We start from the raw sequence: 20,329 nt of genomic DNA, 5'->3' as shown, positions 1-20,329 counted from the left end.
AGTGCCTGTCTGTCTTTCTGTCCCTGTCCTTCCAGTTTTGGCTGGAGCGTTTTTCACTGTTTCCTCTCCTGTAGTTGCTGTCTCTGTCCCACCCTTACCTGGGGCTCTGGGCATGTCCTTTGGTGGGGCTGGCACTGAGCTGACCCTCACTTCAGGACCCCCATCTGTAGGACTGAAACTATTCACTTACTGCTGCAAGGCAGGACTGAGTTCTCAAGACCCCACAGCCAACCCTCCTCCCACCAGTGGCACACTGAAGCCAGCACAAAGCAGAGCTTCCAAAAGGGACCTGACAAAAATCTTCCTAAATACAGAGTCAATCTGAGGGTGTTTCCTAAGACTTGCTAGAGGTTTTTGTCAGAGGAGCTCCTTAACTTCTTGCTTCCTTTTCCTCCTTGGACAGGTCTCCACACTTGATGGCAGCAGATGTCCAACAGCAGCAGCTCCATCAGCCAGTTCCTCCTCCTGCCCTTTGCAGACACACGGGAGCTGCAGCTCCTGCACTTCTGCCTCTTCCTGGGCATCTACCTGGCTGCTCTCCTGGGCAATGGCCTCATCATCATCACCATAGCCTGTGACCACCACCTCCACACCCCCATGTACTTCTTCCTCCTCAACCTCTCTGTTGCTGACCTTGGCTTCATCTCCACCACTGTTCCCAAATCCATGGCCAACTCCTTGTGGGACACCAGGGCCATTTCCTACACAGGATGTCTGGCTCAAACATTTTTCTTTGTATTTTTGATCTCAACAGAGTTCTGTCTTCTCACAGTCATGGCCTACGACCGCTACGTTGCCATCTGCCACCCCCTGCACTACGGGACCCTCCTGGGCAGCAGAGCTTGTGTCCACATGGCAGCAGCTGCCTGGGCCAGTGGGATTCTCTATTCCATTCTGCACACATCCAGTACATTTTCACTGCCCCTCTGCCGTGGCAATGTCCTTGACCAGTTCTTCTGTGAAATCCCCCAGATCCTCAAGCTCTCCTGCTCAGATGCCTACCTCAGGGAGATTGCAGTCATTGTGGTCAGTGCCTGTTTAACTTTTGGGTGTTTTGTGTTCATCGTGGTGTCCTATGTGCAGATCTTCAGGGCTGTGCTGAGGATCCCCTCGCAGCAGGGACGGCACAAAGCCTTTTCCACCTGCCTCCCTCACCTGGCTGTGGTCACCTTGTTTGTCAGCACTGCTGGGTTTGCCTATCTGAAGCCCCCCTCCATCTCTTCCATATTTCTGGACCTGGTTGTGTCATTTCTTTACTCGGTGTTTCCACCAGCAGTGAACCCCCTCATCTACAGCATGAGGAACCAGGAGCTCAAGGATGCTGTGTGGAAGGTAATGACTGGATGTTTCTAAACAGCAGGGAACTACTCATCTTCTTCTGCATATCACAGGCCATGGAACTCGTATTAGGACCAGTCTGCATTTAGCAGGTTTTTTAATTGTCTTTTTTCCTTCTTTTTTGACTAAGCTTTAATTACATGTTTCACATTCATCCCATTCCTAATGCAGTATTCTCAGCTCTTGGTTCACTCAGACATGGCAGCGGAAGAAACACTCACCTTCCCCAGTACCGGGATTACCGCTAGTCGGTCTCTTCCATCTCCCTCGTCATTCAGGTGTTTCTACCTCTCCTGATGATAAGGCCATGCCTAAGGACAACTTCTCAGCAGACTGGCTGGACGTATGCACTTTACTTTGCTCCCAGGTTTCCACCTCCACTTGCTCTTTGCCCTTCAGATGCTGCTCAACTGCCTGGTTTCTGCTTTGACCTTCAGAGAGCTGGAAAATGTCCCATCTTTCAGAATTCTATTGAACTGCTCTGTCATATCCTGGTTTCGGCCAGGATAGAGTTAATTTTCTTTCTAGTAGCAGGTGGAATGCAAAGTTTGGGAGCTGGGATGAGGACCGTGCTGATCTACCTTGATGTTTCTAGTTGCTGCCAGGCAATCAAAGACTCTTCAATTTTCATATTCCCCTGCTAAGGAGAAGGTAGTGGACACAACCAGGACAGGTGATCTGAACTGCCCAAAGAGGGGATTCCATTCTAATTACCAGATGCTCGGCATAAGGGTGGGATTGGTGGTGGGAGGAGGAGGCAGCTCCAGGATTCAGGATTTTGGTGACAGTCTGGTTTCAGGATGAGCTCTGTGGTGCGGTGAGAAACCACATTGTGTATCACCAGTTTTGCCTATTTTGCTATTGTTGTAGTTTCTCTCTCTCTGCTGTCCCAGTAAACTGTTCCTATCCCAACTCTAAAGGTTTTGGCTTCCTTGTTTTTTCTTCTCCCTCCCTTTCCCGCTGGACACTGGAAGAGCCCAAAAATGAAGTCAGACACTGTTAGGACCATTCCCTTGTCTATGAAAGCCTTTAGCCCCAGGGTTGCTGGGGCTTCTAGTGGGCTACCTGGGGAGGTTTCAGGCCAGTAACTTCATTCATCCCTGCAGCTTTTGTTAAGGATCCGTTGCTCTTCATTTAGCAACATTGGAAGGAATATACTGGTAGAGCCCAGAAGTGTCATCAAGCAATGTTAGGACCATTTGCTGTCTCAGGAAATTCCTCAGCCCAAAGGTTACTAGGGCTTCTAGTGAGCTATCTAGGCAGGTTTAAGGCCAAGAACATCTTTCACACCTCAAACATTTTCTTTGGGAGCTACAGCTGGACTTCTAATGTTTCCAAAAGTGGACACTGTTAGAGTTGCAAAGAGACATCAGGTAATTTTTGGGCTGTTCCGTTGTCTATGAAAGCCCTGAGCTCGAAGGTTCCTGGGGCTGCTAGTGGCCTCCTGGGGAGGTTTCAGGCCAGGAACGTCTTTCAGCACTCAAACCTGTTGTTTTGGAGCTGTACCTGGGCATTTAGCAGTTTCTAAGGTGGACACTGGTAGAGCCTGAAAAGGACATGAGGAGCTTTTAGGATCATTCCCTTGGGTAGGAATCACAGAATCAGAGAATCACAGAAAGTTAGGAGTTGGCTGAGACATCAAAAGATCATCTAGTCCAACCTCCCCTGCCAGAGCAGGATCACCCAGACTAAATCACACAGGAACACATCCAGGCAGGTTTTGAATGTCTATGGAGAAGGAAACTCCACTACCTCACTGAGCAGTCTGTCCCAGTGCTCCACCACCCTCACAGGGAAAAAAGTTCCTCCTTACATTCATATGGAACTTCCTCTGCTCCACCTTTCACCCATTGCCCCTTATTACTGGCCATCACTGAGAAGAGCCTGGCTCCATCCTCCCAACTCTCACCATTTACACATGTATAAAGGTGAATAATGTCACCCCTCAGTCTCCTCTTCTCCAAGCTCAAGAGGCCCAGCTCCCTCAGCCTTTCCTCATAAGGAATCATCTTGGTGGCCCTGCCCTGAACTCAAGGAGTTCTCTGTCCTTCTGGAACTGAGGGCCCCAGAACTGGACACAATATTCCAGGTGCGTTCTCACCTGGGCAAGGGGGAGAAAGGCCTCTCTTGACCTACAAACCACACCCCTTCTAATACACCCCGGGGTGTCATTGGCCTTCTTAGCCAGGAGAGCACACTGTGTTGCCTTTCACAAGGCACGGTGACCTGGTTCAGGAACGGCGCCACACTCTGGCAGCACGGTCCATCAGCTCACAGACACCAATGTGGGGGACGGCAAATGGCGTTTATTAGCCAGAGGCACGGGGCTTTATACCCCAGGGCTGTGATGCCACTCCCATCCTCTCACCTTACCAGCTACTTGCTATTGGTTACCTGTGGAGGGGAGGGGTCCTACCTTTCTGTACAGCGCGACATCTTCCAACCGCAAAGCCCTATCTACCGACATTTCCCCCCTCCCTATGCCTACTAAAAGTACTTACAGTGCGAGTAAGATTTTGGTTGGATTGATCTAGTAATCAGAAAGTAGCATTTAACAAAAATATTTACAACTATTCTTTGGAGTATTTTGTGATCCTGACATCTCCCTAACACCCATTCCCACAGTCGATGTTCGTACAAACCCCTAGACGGCACGACAAACTCTAAAAGTAAAATCACACAGAGACATTGTGGCCTTTTGCCACGGGGGCTGTTTTGCCGTTGTTTGGATTCCTCTTGTTTGGGAGTCTCGGATGCAGACAGGATGCTTGCTGACTTGTCGTCCTCCTCGGCCACCTGGGTGTATCGGTCACGGGGGTGCCTGATGATCTGATCCTGTGGATGAAAACTCACAGTTTACACCATTTAATCCTGCCACCTTTTTTAACAGCACGTTTTACCCTCGTAACAAAAGGACCAACTTCCACCACTGTTCCCATTCTCCCAGCTCATTCCTGTCTACAACCGGTGGGCCTTCTTCAAGTGCCCGAGTGGCCCAATGTTTTTGGGTAGGACTGTTTACCTCCTCTCCTCTGGGGAACTGATTCAGTGCTAACAGAGCAGTTGCCAACAGGCGTGCTTGGTCTCCTGTAGGAATGGCATTGGTGAAACCCTCTGCCTTTGCTAACACTTCTAATTTAGATTTTACTGTTTGGTTCGCTCGCTCGACTATGGCTTGCCCTGTGCTATTGTACGGGATGCCGTACGTTAAGGTAGTGCCCCATTTCTGAGTACCCTGGCTTTCAATAGGGCTAAAGCGTCCCTTCCAAACAAGGGTGGGACTCCTGACATGACATATGGAAAGAGGGTGATGGTTTTTTCTGGTCCCTTTTCAGTATGGAGTGTGATTGCTATCAATTGAGTGCTCTTTCTGGCTAGGGTTAGTCCCCCAACTCCTCCCACCATGGGGGCATTTTCCAATTTCCAGTGTGGGGGCCAGTGCATTTCGGGGATGACTGTGATGTCTGCTCTGGTATCAATTAAAAAGGGAACACTGATGGTGGTGTCATCTAAAGTATTGTAAAGGGAGCAGACTCCCCACACCACCGGCGGGTCATCACATTTTACAGCCAAAGCCACCCTGGGGTCCCAACCCCAGAGGGTAGTCCCTGCTGTCCCTGAGGCAAAGGTAGGTCTGCCTGCAATGTTGGTTGGGCTATATAATTGGTCACTTCTTGAGGGGACAACGAGTTCGAAATCGCCTTGCCCCATTTGTGGCTGATATAATTGGGCCACCTCATGTCCCACTCGGGAGAGAACTGGGTGCGGCCCGAAAGTCCCCTCCCTTTGAAGTTTCCCTGATTGTTACCCCCGCAATCCTTGGCAAAATGTCCCCTCCTCCCACAAGCCCAACACGGTCCCCTGGGCTGAGTTTGGCGTGGGGGGAGCGCTATTGGTGGATTTCCGGACTGAGGGCAATTTCTCCCGATGTGTCCAACCTGACCACATTTAAAACACACCACTGCCTTGGCTACTAGGGCGTGAACAGCTGCCTGAATTGGAATTAAATGTTCTTCCCTCGCAACATGCTTAATCACGTCCGCAATATTTGACCCTGCTGGTAGTGATCGGAGAATTTCTTTGGTTGCCGAATTACACTGCTGACGTCAGCATTCTGCTATGACCGGGCCTTTTGCTTCCGGAGGCAGCGCTGACGAGTCTACTGCTGCTTGGAGGTGATCCACAAATTGTGTGAAGCTTTCGCTTTCGCTCTGCTTTGTTGTGGCCCATGGTGATGGCCTAGTGATGGCTCTAGAGACTGCGCTAATGGCTTCTCTGGCTGCGCGAGTAGTTGCCGCGACCTCAGGGGCCCATAAGCCCTGTGCTTGTGCCTGAGGGGTAAGCATTGCTGGATCTGTACCCATTAGCCGCTGCAGGCTAGAGCCACGCAGAACATGATCGTCCCCAACTGCCTGGGCCAGTAACCTCGTACGGTTCTCCTCCCATTCTTGTTTAAAAACGATCATTCCTGCCCCGTCAAAAATCAGTCTACAAGTTTGTTTTATATCAAAGGGAAGTAGGTCATCTCTTCCAAAACCCCCATCTATGAGGGTGGAGACCATGGCCGAATTAAGCCCCTTATCCGCAATTGCTGTAACGATCACTTGTGTATCCTTAGGGTTTAGTGGCGAGTGAGCCCTCTGTCTCCCGGGCATCACCCGGACCAGGAACGCTGACGCGGCAGATGGTGCCCAATTGGCACATGCAATTTGTATCTTTTCCAATCCGTAAGAGGCACGTTTTCCCCTAATGATTCTTTTTTAATTTGGACGGGAAAATTTTTGCTTTTGATTTTGCCTATTCTGATTTCCTCCTCCTCTTCTGAGCTGGAATCGGTTACGAGCCACTTGCCCTGACTAGTATCCAACTCGGAGCCAGAACTCGACTGACCAGCCACTTCCTGTTTTCCCCTTTTTTTGTCGGGCTTCGACCCGACCCACCAGCTTTGTGGGTGGGTCTTTGTTCCCGACCCGTCGACCCGCCCCTCCCCATCGGCAGGTTCTGATTGGCTCTCCGCCTGTCACTCACTCTCTTGTCCTTCCCTTCTCTATTTCTACCGCCCTTCTCTTCCCCTTCCTTTTCACGTGATCCAGGCAGCTCTGGAATTTCCTCCCTTTTTAGCACCAAAAGTATGCTTTCCCTGCCCTTCTTCTCCGCCGGTGCCATCTTGGGGAGCACGTGGCGTCTGCCATTTTTCCTGAGATTCTGATCTTTTAGCGGCAGCCCTAACCTCCTCGACTAGCCCGTCCCAGAGAGATTTAGCTCGCTCCTGTCCCTCCGTAAGAGATTTTGCTCGCTCCTGCCCCTCCATAGGCAGATCGGTGTTCGGGGATGGAGGAGGCTTAACGCCCTTTCAATCTTTGTGCTCGGCAGGCTTATCACTGTCTGGAGGCTGCAAAGTTTGTGTAGCCGCCCTCCAAGTGTCCTGCTCTTGTATAACCTTCCGGAGGGCCTGTACAAACCTCCTCCATGATTTCAGATTTTTCCTACTACCTGAGGACATGGTTTCCTCAGCCAAAGCATTAGTACACTTCCCCCACACTTTAGGATGGAGAATATCAACTGGCTGGTCAAGACCCCAATTTCTAAAAGTCTCGCAACAGCGAGAGTAAAATCTTTAGCCTTACACTCAATACCCCACTGCGTACGCAATCCCAATACGACCTTCACAAGGGCTTCCATCCTCCTTGCGGGTCCGAGGGCGTCCCCTGCGCCTGGCTGGTCCTGCCGCTCCGGCTGCCGTTCACCTGATGCAGGCGAGTGTCCCGGGTTACGGCACCACTTGTTGCCGAACGGCAACGGCGCCACACTCTGGCAGCACGGTCCATCAGCTCACAGACACCAATGTGGGGGACGGCAAATGGCGTTTATTAGCCAGAAGCACGGGGATTTATACCCCAGGGCTGTGATGCCACTCCCATCCTCTCTCCTTAACAGCTCCTTACTATTGGTTACCTGTGGAGGGGAGGGGTCCTACCTTTCTGTACAGCGCGACATCTTCTGACCGCAAAGCCCTATCTACCGACAGTCCCCTGTCCCCAGGCCCATCTTTAGAAAATGAAATTGGACTTTTCTGGGGGATTATTTTCAGTCAAATGAAAATGTTTGTTGATGCTGAAAATATAAGTTAGTTAGGACTGTGAAAGAAATGGACTTGTCCTCTATCCTGTATTAGCTGACATCATCACATTAGTAAAACTCTTTCTAGAAGACAGTGTCTGCTTAAAAGTCCCCCTGCAACTGTACAGAAGTTGAGAGGCAAGAGTAAACTGATGATAGTTGCTGCACACTAGCAAGCTTCCATGGTAAAGTCATTGAGTGTGGAGGCCCATGGCAGGAAGGAAGATTCCTGGAGGTTTAGTAGAGGCTGCTCAGTGCTGTGGGTGATGAAACTCATTCAGAACATTGACACGTGCCTCTCTGAATGCTGATTGGAGCAGGAAATCAGGGAGCAATATCAGGATGATGAAGTGAGAAAATACGGACGTGCTGTGTCATGGAGCCACTTGCATGTGTCCTGTCACACCACAGGGCCCAGTGGTCCTCCAATGCCCAGTGAAATGGGGAGGCTTTTGGTCACCAGCTGAAGTTAGTCTCTGGTCACCGTGAGGGTGGAAGCTTGCAGAGTGCCTGCACACCCTGTCTCTTCAACCTGGCACTGCCCAGAGCACCCTCCACCTTTTCCTGTGTCCTAATCCTGGAGCACTCACCTATCACCCTACTCTAAATGCCAACACCATAGTTGAAACCCTCACCAGATGCCTGAAGCTTAACCCATCCCTAATGCTGAAGCCACCCTCCCCACATCTTCAACCCTTCTCCAAAATGTTTCCTAAAGAGCTACAATGAGGGCAGGGATTGTGAAGGAAAGGCCAGGTAGATGAGGTTTGGGGCAAGAGGAAGAAGGTGGCATTGCTGGTGATGATACTTCTGCTGGAGGAAGCTGGTTGGTGAGGAGCAACATTGTGAAGTGCTTGAGATGCCTGAGAGCTTCATCCAAGAGGGAAGGGACCGTGGGGAAGGACAAGGAAGCAGAACATGAAAGGGACAGCACTTGATCCCTACTCTTGACATGCCAGCCTTGATCTTGGCCCTTCCTTCTAGCCCTAACCCAATCCCCTAAGCCACAAAGCTGAGCAGCCCTGAAATCACTTTCAAGTAGCACTAAGCAGAAACACAAATCCTCACCCTGAGCCTCACCCAAACTGTAAGGGGGGATCCCTGACCCTTAGCCCTGTGAAGTCATTGAACCCTTGGAGGAGAAAAGTGAGGTGGCATCTATCTTTGAAGGGCTTGTAGGACACAAGTGGAGTGGTGGGTGGGGAAGGGACTTTTATTTCATCTGTGCCTCAGAATCTGAATAGTGACAGCCTGATTGCAGAAAGCTCATGTCTTGGGTTGTGACATTGCTTCTTCCTGACATCTCACAGGATGGGTCACTCTTGCAGGTTCTCCTCCTGCTGGTGGATTTCAACCACCTTGTAAAAGGAGAGTGGGGACTGGTACCAATCCAGGAGTATCCTGGGTTTCATCAAAGATGACTCCTGAGGTAACAGACCTACCAGAGAGTAGATTTATTGGTTACCAGTAGGACCCCCAAGGAAACTGCCCTCAGCACCAAAGAAGCAGAGAAGAGCTGGCAGATGTTTTAAGATGCTGTCGTGGTTTTACCCCAGCTGAGGGCCAAGATCCACGCAGCTGCCTGCTCCTTAAAGGAAAAGAGCAAGGAAAGAGGGAAGAGGGGGTGGGGGCGTGGGTGTGTGTGAGAGGCAGGGGAAGGGAAAAGGAAGGGGCAAATAACCCCAAAACCAAGAAACTAAGAGGCCTGTTTGTTGGGATAAGGATGGTTTACTAAGATAGCAGAAAGATAAAATATAACAATGCTGACAGGACTTTAGAGCAAAAATATATGAAGCTGTTGATACCCAATGCAGTTTCTCACCAAACCCACAGCTCAGGCCGTGCCACCCAGAGCCGTCCCGGAACCCGACCGTCCCACAAGAACCGCGCGTCCCGGAGCCGCCCCAGGCCTTCCTCCTGTCAGAGTGGAATACTCTCTTTGGTCAGCTCGGTCACCTGTCCTGGCTTTGCCCCTCCTTTCTCATGAATAGAGAAATATGAAGAGCTGAGAAAGTCCTTGACTGTCTGACAGCAACTAAAAACATCAGGGTGTTATCAGCACTGCTTTCATTTTAACTCTCAAACACAGCATTCCATCCGCTGCTACAAAAGAAGTTAACTCCATCCTGACCAAAACCAGGACAGCTATATAACACTGTGCCACTCACTAATAAACGCCATTTGCCGTCCACCACATTGGTGTCTGTGAGCTGATGGACCGTGAGGCCAGAGTGTGGCGTTGTTGCCGTTCCTGAACTGGGTCGCCACGCCACAAAAGGCAACAGGAGGCCCAAGGTCAGTCTCTGGGGTTTTGGAGTCGGGGCTACAGAGGATCCAGACACTCTAACAGAAAGGTAAATACTGGCAGCACATGAAGGGGTTCGAGCCACTTCAGAAGTGATTGGGACTGAAGCCCAGCTCCTGCTGGCACCCCAACTGCCAGTGCTGGGCTGGATGTTCAAAGGGAAAGCCCCTCCTACACAACATGCCACTCATGCTCCGTGGAGCAAGTGGGTCACACTTATCACACATCGGGATTGAATAAGAAACCCCAGTCACCCAGGAACCCTGGAAGTGATCACAGACTGGCCAGAGGGAAAGATTTTGGAGTATTACCAGAGGAACAGGTGACACGTGCTGAAGAGGCTTCAGTGTACACTGAACTTCCAGAAAATGAGAAGAAAAATGCCCTGTTCACCAATGGGTCCTGTCACATTTCTGGTAAACATCAGAGGTGGTAAGCTGCTGTATGGATTCCTACACGACCAGTTGCAGAAGCTGCCTATGGAGAAGGCAAATCCTGTCAGTTTGCAGAGGTGAAAGCCATCCAGCTGGCTTTAGACATTGCCAAAGGAGAAAAAAGCCCAAATATTCCATATTTCTCTATACTATTTCCTGGATGGTGGTCCAGGGTAGATGGTCTAAATAATAAATGATGTTATGAACCTCCCCAGTACTCTGAAAACGTAAGATCTGGGCATGGTGTAGATGGTGTGGAAACAGGAGTGGATAATGTCCTGGTTCTGGCCAGGCCAGGCTCACCTCCCCAAGCAGCCAGCACAGCTGTGCTGAGTTTGCCTGGGCTGTTTTCCACACCACCTGACATCACTTCCCCATCAAAGGGGCTGGCTGAGGAGGGGTGGTCATGGCATGCTACAGCACTCTGTTATTGTTGGGTTTGTAATGCACTCTCTGTGCTATACATGGGTGTGAGTGCATTTGGGGCTGTTATTGTTCCCCTTTTTTATGGTGCTTTTGTCAGTAAACTGTCCTTATCCCAACCCACAGAGGCTCTGTCTGTTTTCAGGCAGACCTTATGCAAAGAGAGCACAGGTCTGGGTCACACAAGTTCAGGAGAAGCTGCATTAGGAATGGGATTATAGATTACACAGACTAGAAGGAAAAAAACTTCCACAACGTGGTGCAGTTTATTGCTGCTTAGAAACACCAGACACACTAGTAATCAGTTTCCACAAAGCATCCTTGAGCTCCTGGTTCCTCATGCTGTAGATGAGGGGGTTCACTACTGGTGGAACCACCGAGTAAAGAAATGCCACTACCATATCCAGCACAAGGGAGGAGATGGAGGGGGGCTTCAGGTAGGCAAACAGGACACTGATGACAAACAGGGAGACCACGGCCAAGTGAGGAATGCAGGTGGAAAAGGCTTTGTGCCGTCCCTGCTGAGAGGGGATCCTCAGCACAGCCCTGAAGATCTGCACATAGGACACCACGATGAACACAAAACACCCAAAACCTGAACAGACACTGATGACAATGAGTCCAATTTCCCTGAGGTAGGCATCTGAGCAGGAGAGCTTGAGGATCTGGGGGATTTCACAGAAGAACTGGTCAATGACATTGCCCTTGCAGAGAGGGAGTGAAAATGTATTGGCTGTGTGCAGCAGAGAATAGAGAAACCCACTGGCCCAGGCAGCTGCTGCCATGTGGACACAAGCTCTGCTGCCCAGGAGGGTCCCGTAGTGCAGGGGGTGGCAGATGGCAACGTAGCGGTCATAGGCCATGACAGTGAGAATATAGTACTCTGTGACTATCAAAAATAAAAAGAAAAAGAATTGAGCCAGACATCCTGTGTAGGAAATGGCCCTGGTGTCCCACAAGGCATTGGCCATGGATTTGGGAATTGTGGTGGAGATGCAGCCAAGGTCAGTAACAGCGAGGTTGAGGAGGAAGAAGTACATGGGGGTGTGGAGGTGGTGGTCACAGGATATGGTGATGATGATGAGGCCATTGCTCAGGAGAGCAGCCAGGTAGATGCCCAGGAAGAGGCAGAAGTGCAGGAGCTGCAGCTCCTGTGTGTCTGCAAAGGCCAGGAGGAGGAACTGGTTGATGGAGCTGCTGTTGGACATCTGCTGCCATCAACTGTGGAGAGCTGTCAAAGGAGGAAAAAGGGTAGTGATAATTTACTGATCTCGTCCTTGAGGAAAGCCTCTTTCAATTCACATTGACTCTCTGTATTAAGGAGGACTTCTGACAGGTCCCTTTTTTGGAGGTCTTTTTTGTGCTGGACTGAGTGTTCCACTGCTGGGAGGAGGGTTGGCTGTGGGCTGTGGAGAACTCAGTCCTGCCTTGCAGCAGTCAGTAAATAGAAGGATGGTGTGATCTCAGACTAAATGCCCTGTGGATAGGAATGAGCTTTTCAGCACTGTCAATCCAATTTCACCTGAGGGCAGAGAAGAGCTTTGGAGCTTTGGTTTTCTCCTGCCTGTACCTGAGGAGTGTTTCTCCTGTGAGAACTCCCTGACATTGCTGCTGCAGTGCCAGTGAAACCTTCCCCTGGGTGCAGAGTGTGGAGAGCTGCTCTGTACATCAGCCCTGCTCTCAGCTGCCCTGTGCTGGATGCTCTATGATCACACCCTGCTGTTCCCCGCAGAAGAAACTGGACCCCACAGAGACCTGAGGAATCCAGTCTCGCAGGGCAGAGCTCCAAAGCCATCCTACAGTCTCATCCTACAAAGGAGTATCTCAGCTCCCCGCTCCCAGCCAGGGACCAACAGGGCTCAGTGCAGCTGCCCACACACAGGTGATGAGTGGCATTGCCACGGCCTCTGTGCCGAGATGTCTCCTGCATGGGGCTCCTCTCTGGGGCACAAGAGTCCCTGGGAGAGCGGTGCCATTGTGGGAGGCAGCCTGCAGCCCAGCAGGAACTGCCTGGAAAACAGTCCTACAGATGGGGGTCCTGAAGTGAGGGTCACTCAGTGCCAGCCCCACCAATGGACGTGCTAAAAGCCCCAGGAAACGGTGGGAGATAGGCAACATGGACAGGAGGAGAAACAGTGAGAAACATTCCACAGAAGGCTGGAAGGACAGGCACTCAGAGGTTTCTTCTCTCTGGGACAAGGGCCCTGCACCATATTTCCATTCGTCACACTTTACATCCACTGCTTCTTTCCACAGTGCGAATGCAGCCATGCCCAGGAGAAGACAGCTGTCCTGCCCTCTCCCTCTGATGGGGCAGAAGGGCATCCTTTCCATGCAGCACCTTCTGGTCCAGAGAGAGAACCTGTCCTCCTGAAAGACCCCACACACTGTCCCATGTCCCAGCTTTAGAAGATCCCTCCAGGAACAGAACCTGCATTGCCCTGCACCCACAGACATACCAGGCAGAGTGCTGTGGAGATTTCTCCTCCAGTGAGCTCTCAGCATCCGTCAGCTGTCTCAGCCTCTCAGGTCTCCCCTCGGTGCCTACAGGCAGTGTCCCCAGCCCTGTGTGCTTGGCAGAGGAGCTGCTCCTGGGCAGAGCTGTCTCTCTGCAGTGCTGCTGGGTTGCCATGAGCTCCCCCCATCCCAGGAGCCTGGGCCAGCTCAGATGGAGAAGACCAGTTCTTCTAGGCTCCCTCCTGATGCCTCAGGCCTCATGGGGATTGTTCCATGATCTCATCTCTGACATTCTCAGGATCTTCCTGCCCAGGGGCTGGGGGTCAGCACTGGCATTGCTGCTTCATCAGACCAAACCAGGGTGTCCTCAGCATCAGAGCTGCCTGTGCTTTGCCTGGGTTTGTCCTCATGGCCTCCAGCTGTCTGCTCTAACGAGCCCATGGGGAGGCTTTGTCAGTAATGGCTCCCAGTGGGTCCTGTTATTGCTTCAAGGTACATTGGGCATTACTGCTGACTTAAACTTCTGGAGAGGTTTCTTCACTCTCCTCTTTGTAGCTGAACTCTCTGGACTCACCAGAGACACCATAAGACTCATTAATATCCAGAAAGTGCCGCGACGGAAAGAGATGGGACACAGCTTGATGCCAGCAAGAGTCTATTTATTGCAAAGAATCATTCCTTTTTATATGCTCTGCAGAGGGCTGCTTTCTTTCAAACATACCCTGTTCCTGGGCTACATCTGATTGGTCAACATTTTGCTGCAACAGCAGCATCTCTATCTTGTCATGCTAATAGAACTTCTAAAACCTAGTCAGACAGCAGATAGACCTTAACAATAGAGGACACTTTTTCCTGGAGCCTGTCCCAGCATGGGGCTGGCAACGATGCTGCCACCTTGTTTAGTTTCCCCGAGGTTCATGGCCTAAAGGCTCCATCCCATTATCTGTTAACCTGGCAGTGCTTGAGGCTTTGTTTCTCAAGCTGCATGCCACACAATTTCATTTATAGACCAACCAGAGGCGATGCACTGCTGGACCTGGTGCTCACCAATGTGGGGGAGATCATTAAAGGTCTTAAGGTTGGAGACAGTCTGGGCTGCAGTGACCATGCCCTAGTTGAGTTTGTAATCTCAAGGAATGTGGGCCCTGGTGAAAAGTGGGACCAGGACACTGAACTTCAAGAGAGCAAACTTGAGACTGTTTAAGGACTTGTTGGCCAAGATCTCCTGGGAGGTGGTCCTTAGAGACAGAAATGTTGAGGACAGCTGGCTACTCTTTAAGGATGCCTTTCTGAGAGCTCAAGGGCTCTCTGTCCCTCTGAATAAGAAAGTGAGCAGGAGGGGCAGGAGGCCAGCATGGCTAAGCAAGGACCTGCTGGTCAAACTGAGGGAAAAGAAAGGCAAATACAAGCTCTGGAAGCAAGGGTGTGTAGCCTGGAGAGAATACAGGGATGCTGTTCGGACTTGCAGAGATGGCATCAGGAAAGCCAAGGCGCAGATGGAACTGAACTTGGCAAGGGATGTTCAAAACAACAAGAAGGGATTTGACAGGTACATTGGCCAGAAGAGACAGGCCAAAGAGAACGTACCCCCCTTGGTAAATGAGACAGGAGAATTGGCTGCAACAGATGAGGAGAAGGCTGAAGTACTGAATGAGTTCTTTGCCTTGGTCTTCTCTGGCAGCCAGGATTCTCATAATTCTCAAATCCCAGAACCTTGCATCCCTAGAACTCAAGGTGGGAAATGGGGGAGTAAATCCCCCCCCACTGTAAGAGCAGAGCAAGTCCAAGACCGCCTCATGAGACTGAATGTCTACAAGTCTCTGGGGCTGGATGACATGCATCCCAGGGGCCTGAAGGAGTTGCTGATGTGGTTGCCGAGCTGCTCTCCATCATATTTGAAAAGTCGTGGCTGTCAGGAGAGGTCCCTGGGGACTGGAGAAAAGGTCATGTCACTCCCATTTATAAAAAAGGGAGCAAGGAAGACCCAGGGAATTACAGGCCGGTGAGCCTCACCTCTGTGCCTGGGAAGATCATGGAACAGATCCTCCTGGACGACATGTTGGAGCACATGAGGGAAGAGCATGTGATCTGGGACAGCCAGCACGGCTTCACCAAGGGAAGGTCGTGCCTCACCAATCTTGTGACTTTGATGGAGTGACAGCATCGGGGAATAAAGGGAAGGAACTGATGTCATCTACCTGGACTTGTGCAAGGCCTTTGACAGTCCCCCACCACATCCTTATCTCTAAATTGGAGAGAAGTGGATTTGATGGGTGGAGCATCCAGTGGATAAGAAACTGGTTAACAGACCGTACCCAAAGGGTGGTGGTCAATGGGTCTGTGTCCAGGTGGAGGCCGGTGACAAGCGGTGTCCCCCAGGGGTCTGTCTTGGGACCGGTGCTCTTGAACATCATTATCAATGACATCAATGATGGAATTGAGTGCACCCTCAGCAAGTTTGCGGATGACACCAAGCTGAGTGGTGTGGTCGACACCCCAGAAAGGAAAGAAGCCATCCAGAGGGATCTTGACAGGCTGGAAAGATGGGCCCGGGGGAACCTAATGAGGTTCAACACTGCCAAGTGTCAGGTGTTGCACTTGTGCTGGAAGAATCCCAGACACAGATACAGACTGGGAGAAGAGCTCCTGGAGAGCAGCCCTGCTGGGAAGGACCTGGGGATTCTGGTGGATGAGAAACTTCACATGAGCCAGCAGTGTGCTCTTGCAGCTCGCAAGGCCATTGGTATCCTGGGCTCCTTCAGAAGAGGGGTGGCAGCAGGGACAGGGAGGTGATTGTCCCTCTCTACTCTGCCCTCGTGAGGCCCCATCTGGAGTCCTGTGTCCAGGTCTGGGGCCGACAATACAAGAAAGATGTGGAACTGTTGGAGAGGGTTCAGAGGAGCCACAAAGATGATGATTAGAGGGCTAGAGCACCTCCCCTACGAGGAGAGCTGGACTTGTTCAGCCTGGTGAAGAGAAGGCTGCTGGGGGACCTCATTGCAGCCTTCCAGTCCCTGAAGGGAACATACAAACAGGAGGGAAATAAACTTTTTAAAAGGGTAGAGACTGGCAGTACAAGTGGGAATGGATTAAAGCTAAAGGAAGGAAGGTTTACATTAGATATTAGGGGGAAGTTTTTTACAGAGAGAGTGGTGAGGGACCTGAGAGACAGGTTACCTCACACCCTGTGATAAAATTAGCACAAGAAATACCTTTTGGCCAGAAGCTACTCAGCCAATCTTAACCCCTGCCTGGTCCAACAGTGTTGACAGATGGATCAGGAAAAACTGGAAAGGCTGCAGTAGTCTGGCAAGAGAACAGACAGTGGGAATCTGAAATAGCACTGCAACAAAGATCTCCCCAAGGGGTAGAATTGTGTGCTATGGTTTTAGCCTTTGAACGGTTTCCAGGCCCTGTAAATATCATTCCAGACTCAGCCTATGTAGCAAATTTAGTGAAACGGCTGGATAAGGTGTTCTTACTGCCTTAGACAATCGACTACTGCTTGCAGTGTTACTTGCTGTGTGGAAGCTGATACAGCAAAGACAAGAACTGTATTTTGTCAGGCACATCTGCAGTCAGACAGATTTACCAGGGTTTTACACTGAAGGAAATGCCCAGGCAGACACACTGGTTTCTGCTCTTGCCCTAGGGCCTGTCCCTAACATTTTCCAACAACCTAACCTTTCTCATCAGTTTTTTCACCAAGGTTTTTTAGCCTTGAGGGAACAGTTTGGATTATCACATTCAGAAGCATGCTCCATTGTGGCTGCCTGTCCAGAAGGTCAAGGGAATCACATACCAGTGTTCTGTGGTACCAACCCCTGCAGACTGCAAGCGTTGCAGCTTTGGCAATCAGATGTTACACCTGTTAATGAATGTGGGCACTTGAAATGTGTGCATGTAACTGTGGATACGGACTCTCATGCACTGGTAGCTACAGCCCACACAGGGGAAACTGGAAAGGATGTTATGTGTCACTGAATGGTGTGTTGTGTCCGTCTCTACAATGACAGGGCCAGTTACTGCTTCAAGGTACTTTGGCCATTACTCCTGACTTGGACTTCTTGAGAGGTTTCTTCACTCTCCTCTTGGTATCTTGAGGTATTTGGACTCAGAAGAAAATGCACTATTGGGATCCTTAACATCCAGAAAGCCATTACAAACATGTCTCTCCACGTAATTGTCTTTAAAAAAAATGAGACTTCTTTAATTAATTAGAGAGGTTTTATTTGAGTGATGAAAATTTCAAAGGAGTTTCACAATGCAGGATTTTTTCATAGGAAAAAATGTTTCTGTCACATCTCAGATCATGGAAGAAGGTTCAGCAGCATGCTGCAATGGGGGCTGGGGCAGAGGTCTCCTAAGGAGATCTGGACAGGCAGGAAAAGCAGTGTCTTGAGGTAAAACCCTTGTTTGTGAACCTTGTGCTCCCCAAGCCCAGCAGTTCCCTCACTGGCCTCCTGGGACTCCCAACACTTCTCCTTGTATCATCTTCGCTCCCAGGCAGAGACAGATTTCTCTGGCAACAAACAGCAGTTAAACATGACACAGTTTAATAACCATGAAATCTCTCTCCTCAGCCACTGCTACGGCCAAGCAGCATGTGAAGGGGGTCAGCTTTCAGAGGAGATTCTCTCCCAGAACAGATTTAATCAGGTACATAGAAAGGTCACTTATCAACACACTGACCTGCTGACAGAACAGTTCAGACTTCTGAAAGATGGGATGTTTCCAACACTGTGAAGCTCAAAGGAGGAACCGGAGACCTGAACAGCATCTGAATGACCAAAGAGGAAGGGGATGTTGAAACCTGTGAGCAGAGTGAAGTGCAGGCATCCAACCATTTTTCTGAAAAGGTGTCCTTAGCCATGGCTGTATCATCAGAATAGGTGGAGACACCTGAATGATGAGGGAGATGAAAGAGACAAACTGGCAGTATTGAGGAACAGGGGAAGGTGAGTATTTCTTCTACTGCCATCGGTAGCAATCCTGGAAATTCCTGTTATGACATGGTGGGAAATTTCAGAGAGGTGATTCAGCTGATGAAAATGTGCTTGTAAAATTTTTATACACATAAGGGGGAAAAAAAAAGAAGGGAAAATCATTTCGCTTTGAAGACAGGCGTGATGCAAAGAGAGCACAGCTCATCATTAAGCAGTGTCTGCGTCACACAGGACTGGGAGATGCTGCATGAGGAATGGGATGTACATACACTGAGTTACTGCAGCTTAAAAAAAAAAAGGAGGAACCCCTCCTCCCGCAAAAATAAACTCTCTAGTAAAGGCAGACTGAGCATAACAGGAGTTACATGACCAGTGACATACACAAGAAGATGAGCAGTTTATTGCTGCTTAGAAACATCCAGTCATCAGTTTCCACATGGCATCCTTGAGCTCCTGGTTCTTCATGCTGTAGATGAGGGGGTTTACTGCTGGTGGAAACACTGAGTAAAGAAATGCCAATACCAGGTCCAGTAGTAGGGAGGAGATGGAGGGGGGCTTCAGGTAGGCAAACATGGCAGTGCTGAGAATCAGGGAAGTCACGACCATGTGAGGGATGCAGGTGGAAAAGGCTTTGTGCCGTCCCTGCTGAGAGGGGATCCTCAGCACAGCCCTGAAGATCTGCACATAGGACACCACAATGAACACAAAACACCCAAAACCTAAACAGACACTGACCACAATGAGTCCAGTTTCCCTGAGGTAGGCATCTGAGCAGGAGAGCTTGAGGATCTGGGGGATTTCACAGAAGAACTGGGCAACAGCATTGCCATGGCAGAGGGGAAGGGAAAATGTATTGGCTGTGTGCAGCACAGCACAGAGAAACCCACTGGCCCAGGCAGCTGCTGCCATGTGGACACAAGCTCTGCTGCCCAGGAGGGTCCCGTAGTGCAGGGGGTGGCAGATGGCAACATAGCGGTCATAGGCCATGACAGTGAGAACAGAGGCCTCTTGGAGATCAAATTTAAAAAGAAAAAGAGTTGGGCCACACATCCTGTGTAGGAAATGACCCTGGTATCCCACAGGGAATTGGCTATGGATTTGGGAACAGTGGTCGAGATGTAGCCAATGTCAATAATAGAGAGGTTGAGGAGGAAGAAGTACATGGGGGTGTGGAGGTGGTGGTCACAGGCTATGGTGATGATGATGAGGCCATTACCCAGGAGAGCAGCCAGGCAGATGCCCAAGAAGAGCCAGAAGTGCAGGAGCTGCAGCTCCCGTGTGTGTGCAAAGGGCAGGAGGAGGAACTGGCTGATGGAGCTGCTGTTGGACATCTGCTGCCGTTAAGTATGGAGACCTGTCAGGGGAGGAAAATACAGTGAGAAATGAGTGAAATCTTCTTTGAGGAAAACCCCGTTTAGTTCTTAGGGAACACCCTCACGTTGACTCCCTGTATTCAGGAAGACTTTTGGCAGGTCCCTTTTGGGAGCTGTGATTTGTGCTGGCCTCAGTGTGCCACTGCTGGGAGCAGGGTCAGCTGTGGGCTCTCGAGAACTCAGTCCTGCCTGGCAGCAGTCAGGAAATAGAAGCATGGCGAGATCTCACACTAAAACATCTGTGGATAGGAATGAGGTTTTCAGCACTGTCACTCCAATTTCAGAGGGCAGAGCAGAGTTTTGGAGCTTTTGTTTTCTCCTGACTGTACCTGAGGAGTGTTTCTTCTGTCAGAACTGCCTGACATTGCTGCTGCAGTGCCAGTGAAACCTTCCCCTGAGTGCAGAGTGTGGAGAGCTGCTCTGTCCATCAACCCTGGTCTCAGCTGCCCTGTGCTTGACCCAACACAGACCTGAGGAATACAGTCTCACAGAGCAGAGCTCCCAAACCCTCCTGCTGTCCCATCCTACACAAGGAGGATTGCCACGATGAGAGGGAAGAATGCTGCCAATCAATGTGATTGAGAAAGCACTTCAACTTTATTGCAAGCACACACTTCCTTTTATACTGTTCCTACCACGTGTTATACTCGTCATATTCTAATTGGCTCTTAACTAAAGGTTGCATTTACATACTCCACCCATCTGTCAGCCTGGGAATCATGTCTCTTTCTCAGTCCCAGGAGCACTGAATCCTTATCACACCTCCTGCTCCCACACCTTGTGGCCTTGCTGCACGATACACAAGAATACGCTGACCGATTGTTGACCCTTCTGTGCTCACCAACACGGCGTGGGGCCTGGTCTGACTGAGCTACACAGGCAACTCTTGAACAGCTGCTCCATAGGCTCATGGCCTTGCTTCTCAAGCCACTC

The 20,329-nt window shown here is 50.3% G+C and overlaps 2 protein-coding genes and 1 pseudogene across 3 annotated transcripts; 1 reads left to right on the top strand and 2 right to left on the bottom strand.

Annotated features, from left to right (window-relative positions):
• Window positions 1-426: 426 nt before the first annotated feature.
• Window positions 427-6,747, top strand: LOC311202458 (olfactory receptor 14C36-like; the record flags this gene model as incomplete). The annotated part of the gene is made up of 3 exons (XM_084277043.1): window positions 427-1,332; window positions 5,957-6,025; window positions 6,712-6,747. The coding sequence occupies 3 exons, from the start codon at window positions 427-429 to the stop codon at window positions 6,745-6,747; spliced, it is 1,011 nt and encodes a 336-aa protein (XP_084133169.1).
• Window positions 6,748-10,886: 4,139 nt separating this feature from the next.
• On the bottom strand, window positions 10,887-11,828 carry LOC311202457 (olfactory receptor 14C36-like; the record flags this gene model as incomplete). Its single annotated transcript, XM_084277042.1, has 1 exon — window positions 10,887-11,828. One exon carries the CDS (start codon window positions 11,826-11,828, stop codon window positions 10,887-10,889), a length of 942 nt encoding a protein of 313 aa, XP_084133168.1.
• Window positions 11,829-18,431: 6,603 nt separating this feature from the next.
• LOC311202456 (olfactory receptor 14C36-like) lies at window positions 18,432-19,186 on the bottom strand (annotated as a pseudogene). The gene has a single exon. The product of its transcript is annotated as an olfactory receptor 14C36-like (transcript).
• Window positions 19,187-20,329: the final 1,143 nt, after the last annotated feature.

The sequence above is a fragment of the Gallinula chloropus genome (genome assembly GCF_964237585.1).
Source record: "Gallinula chloropus genome assembly, chromosome: 30".
NCBI lineage: Eukaryota > Metazoa > Chordata > Aves > Gruiformes > Rallidae > Gallinula > Gallinula chloropus.
This window is presented reverse-complemented; position numbering and strand designations above follow the sequence as displayed.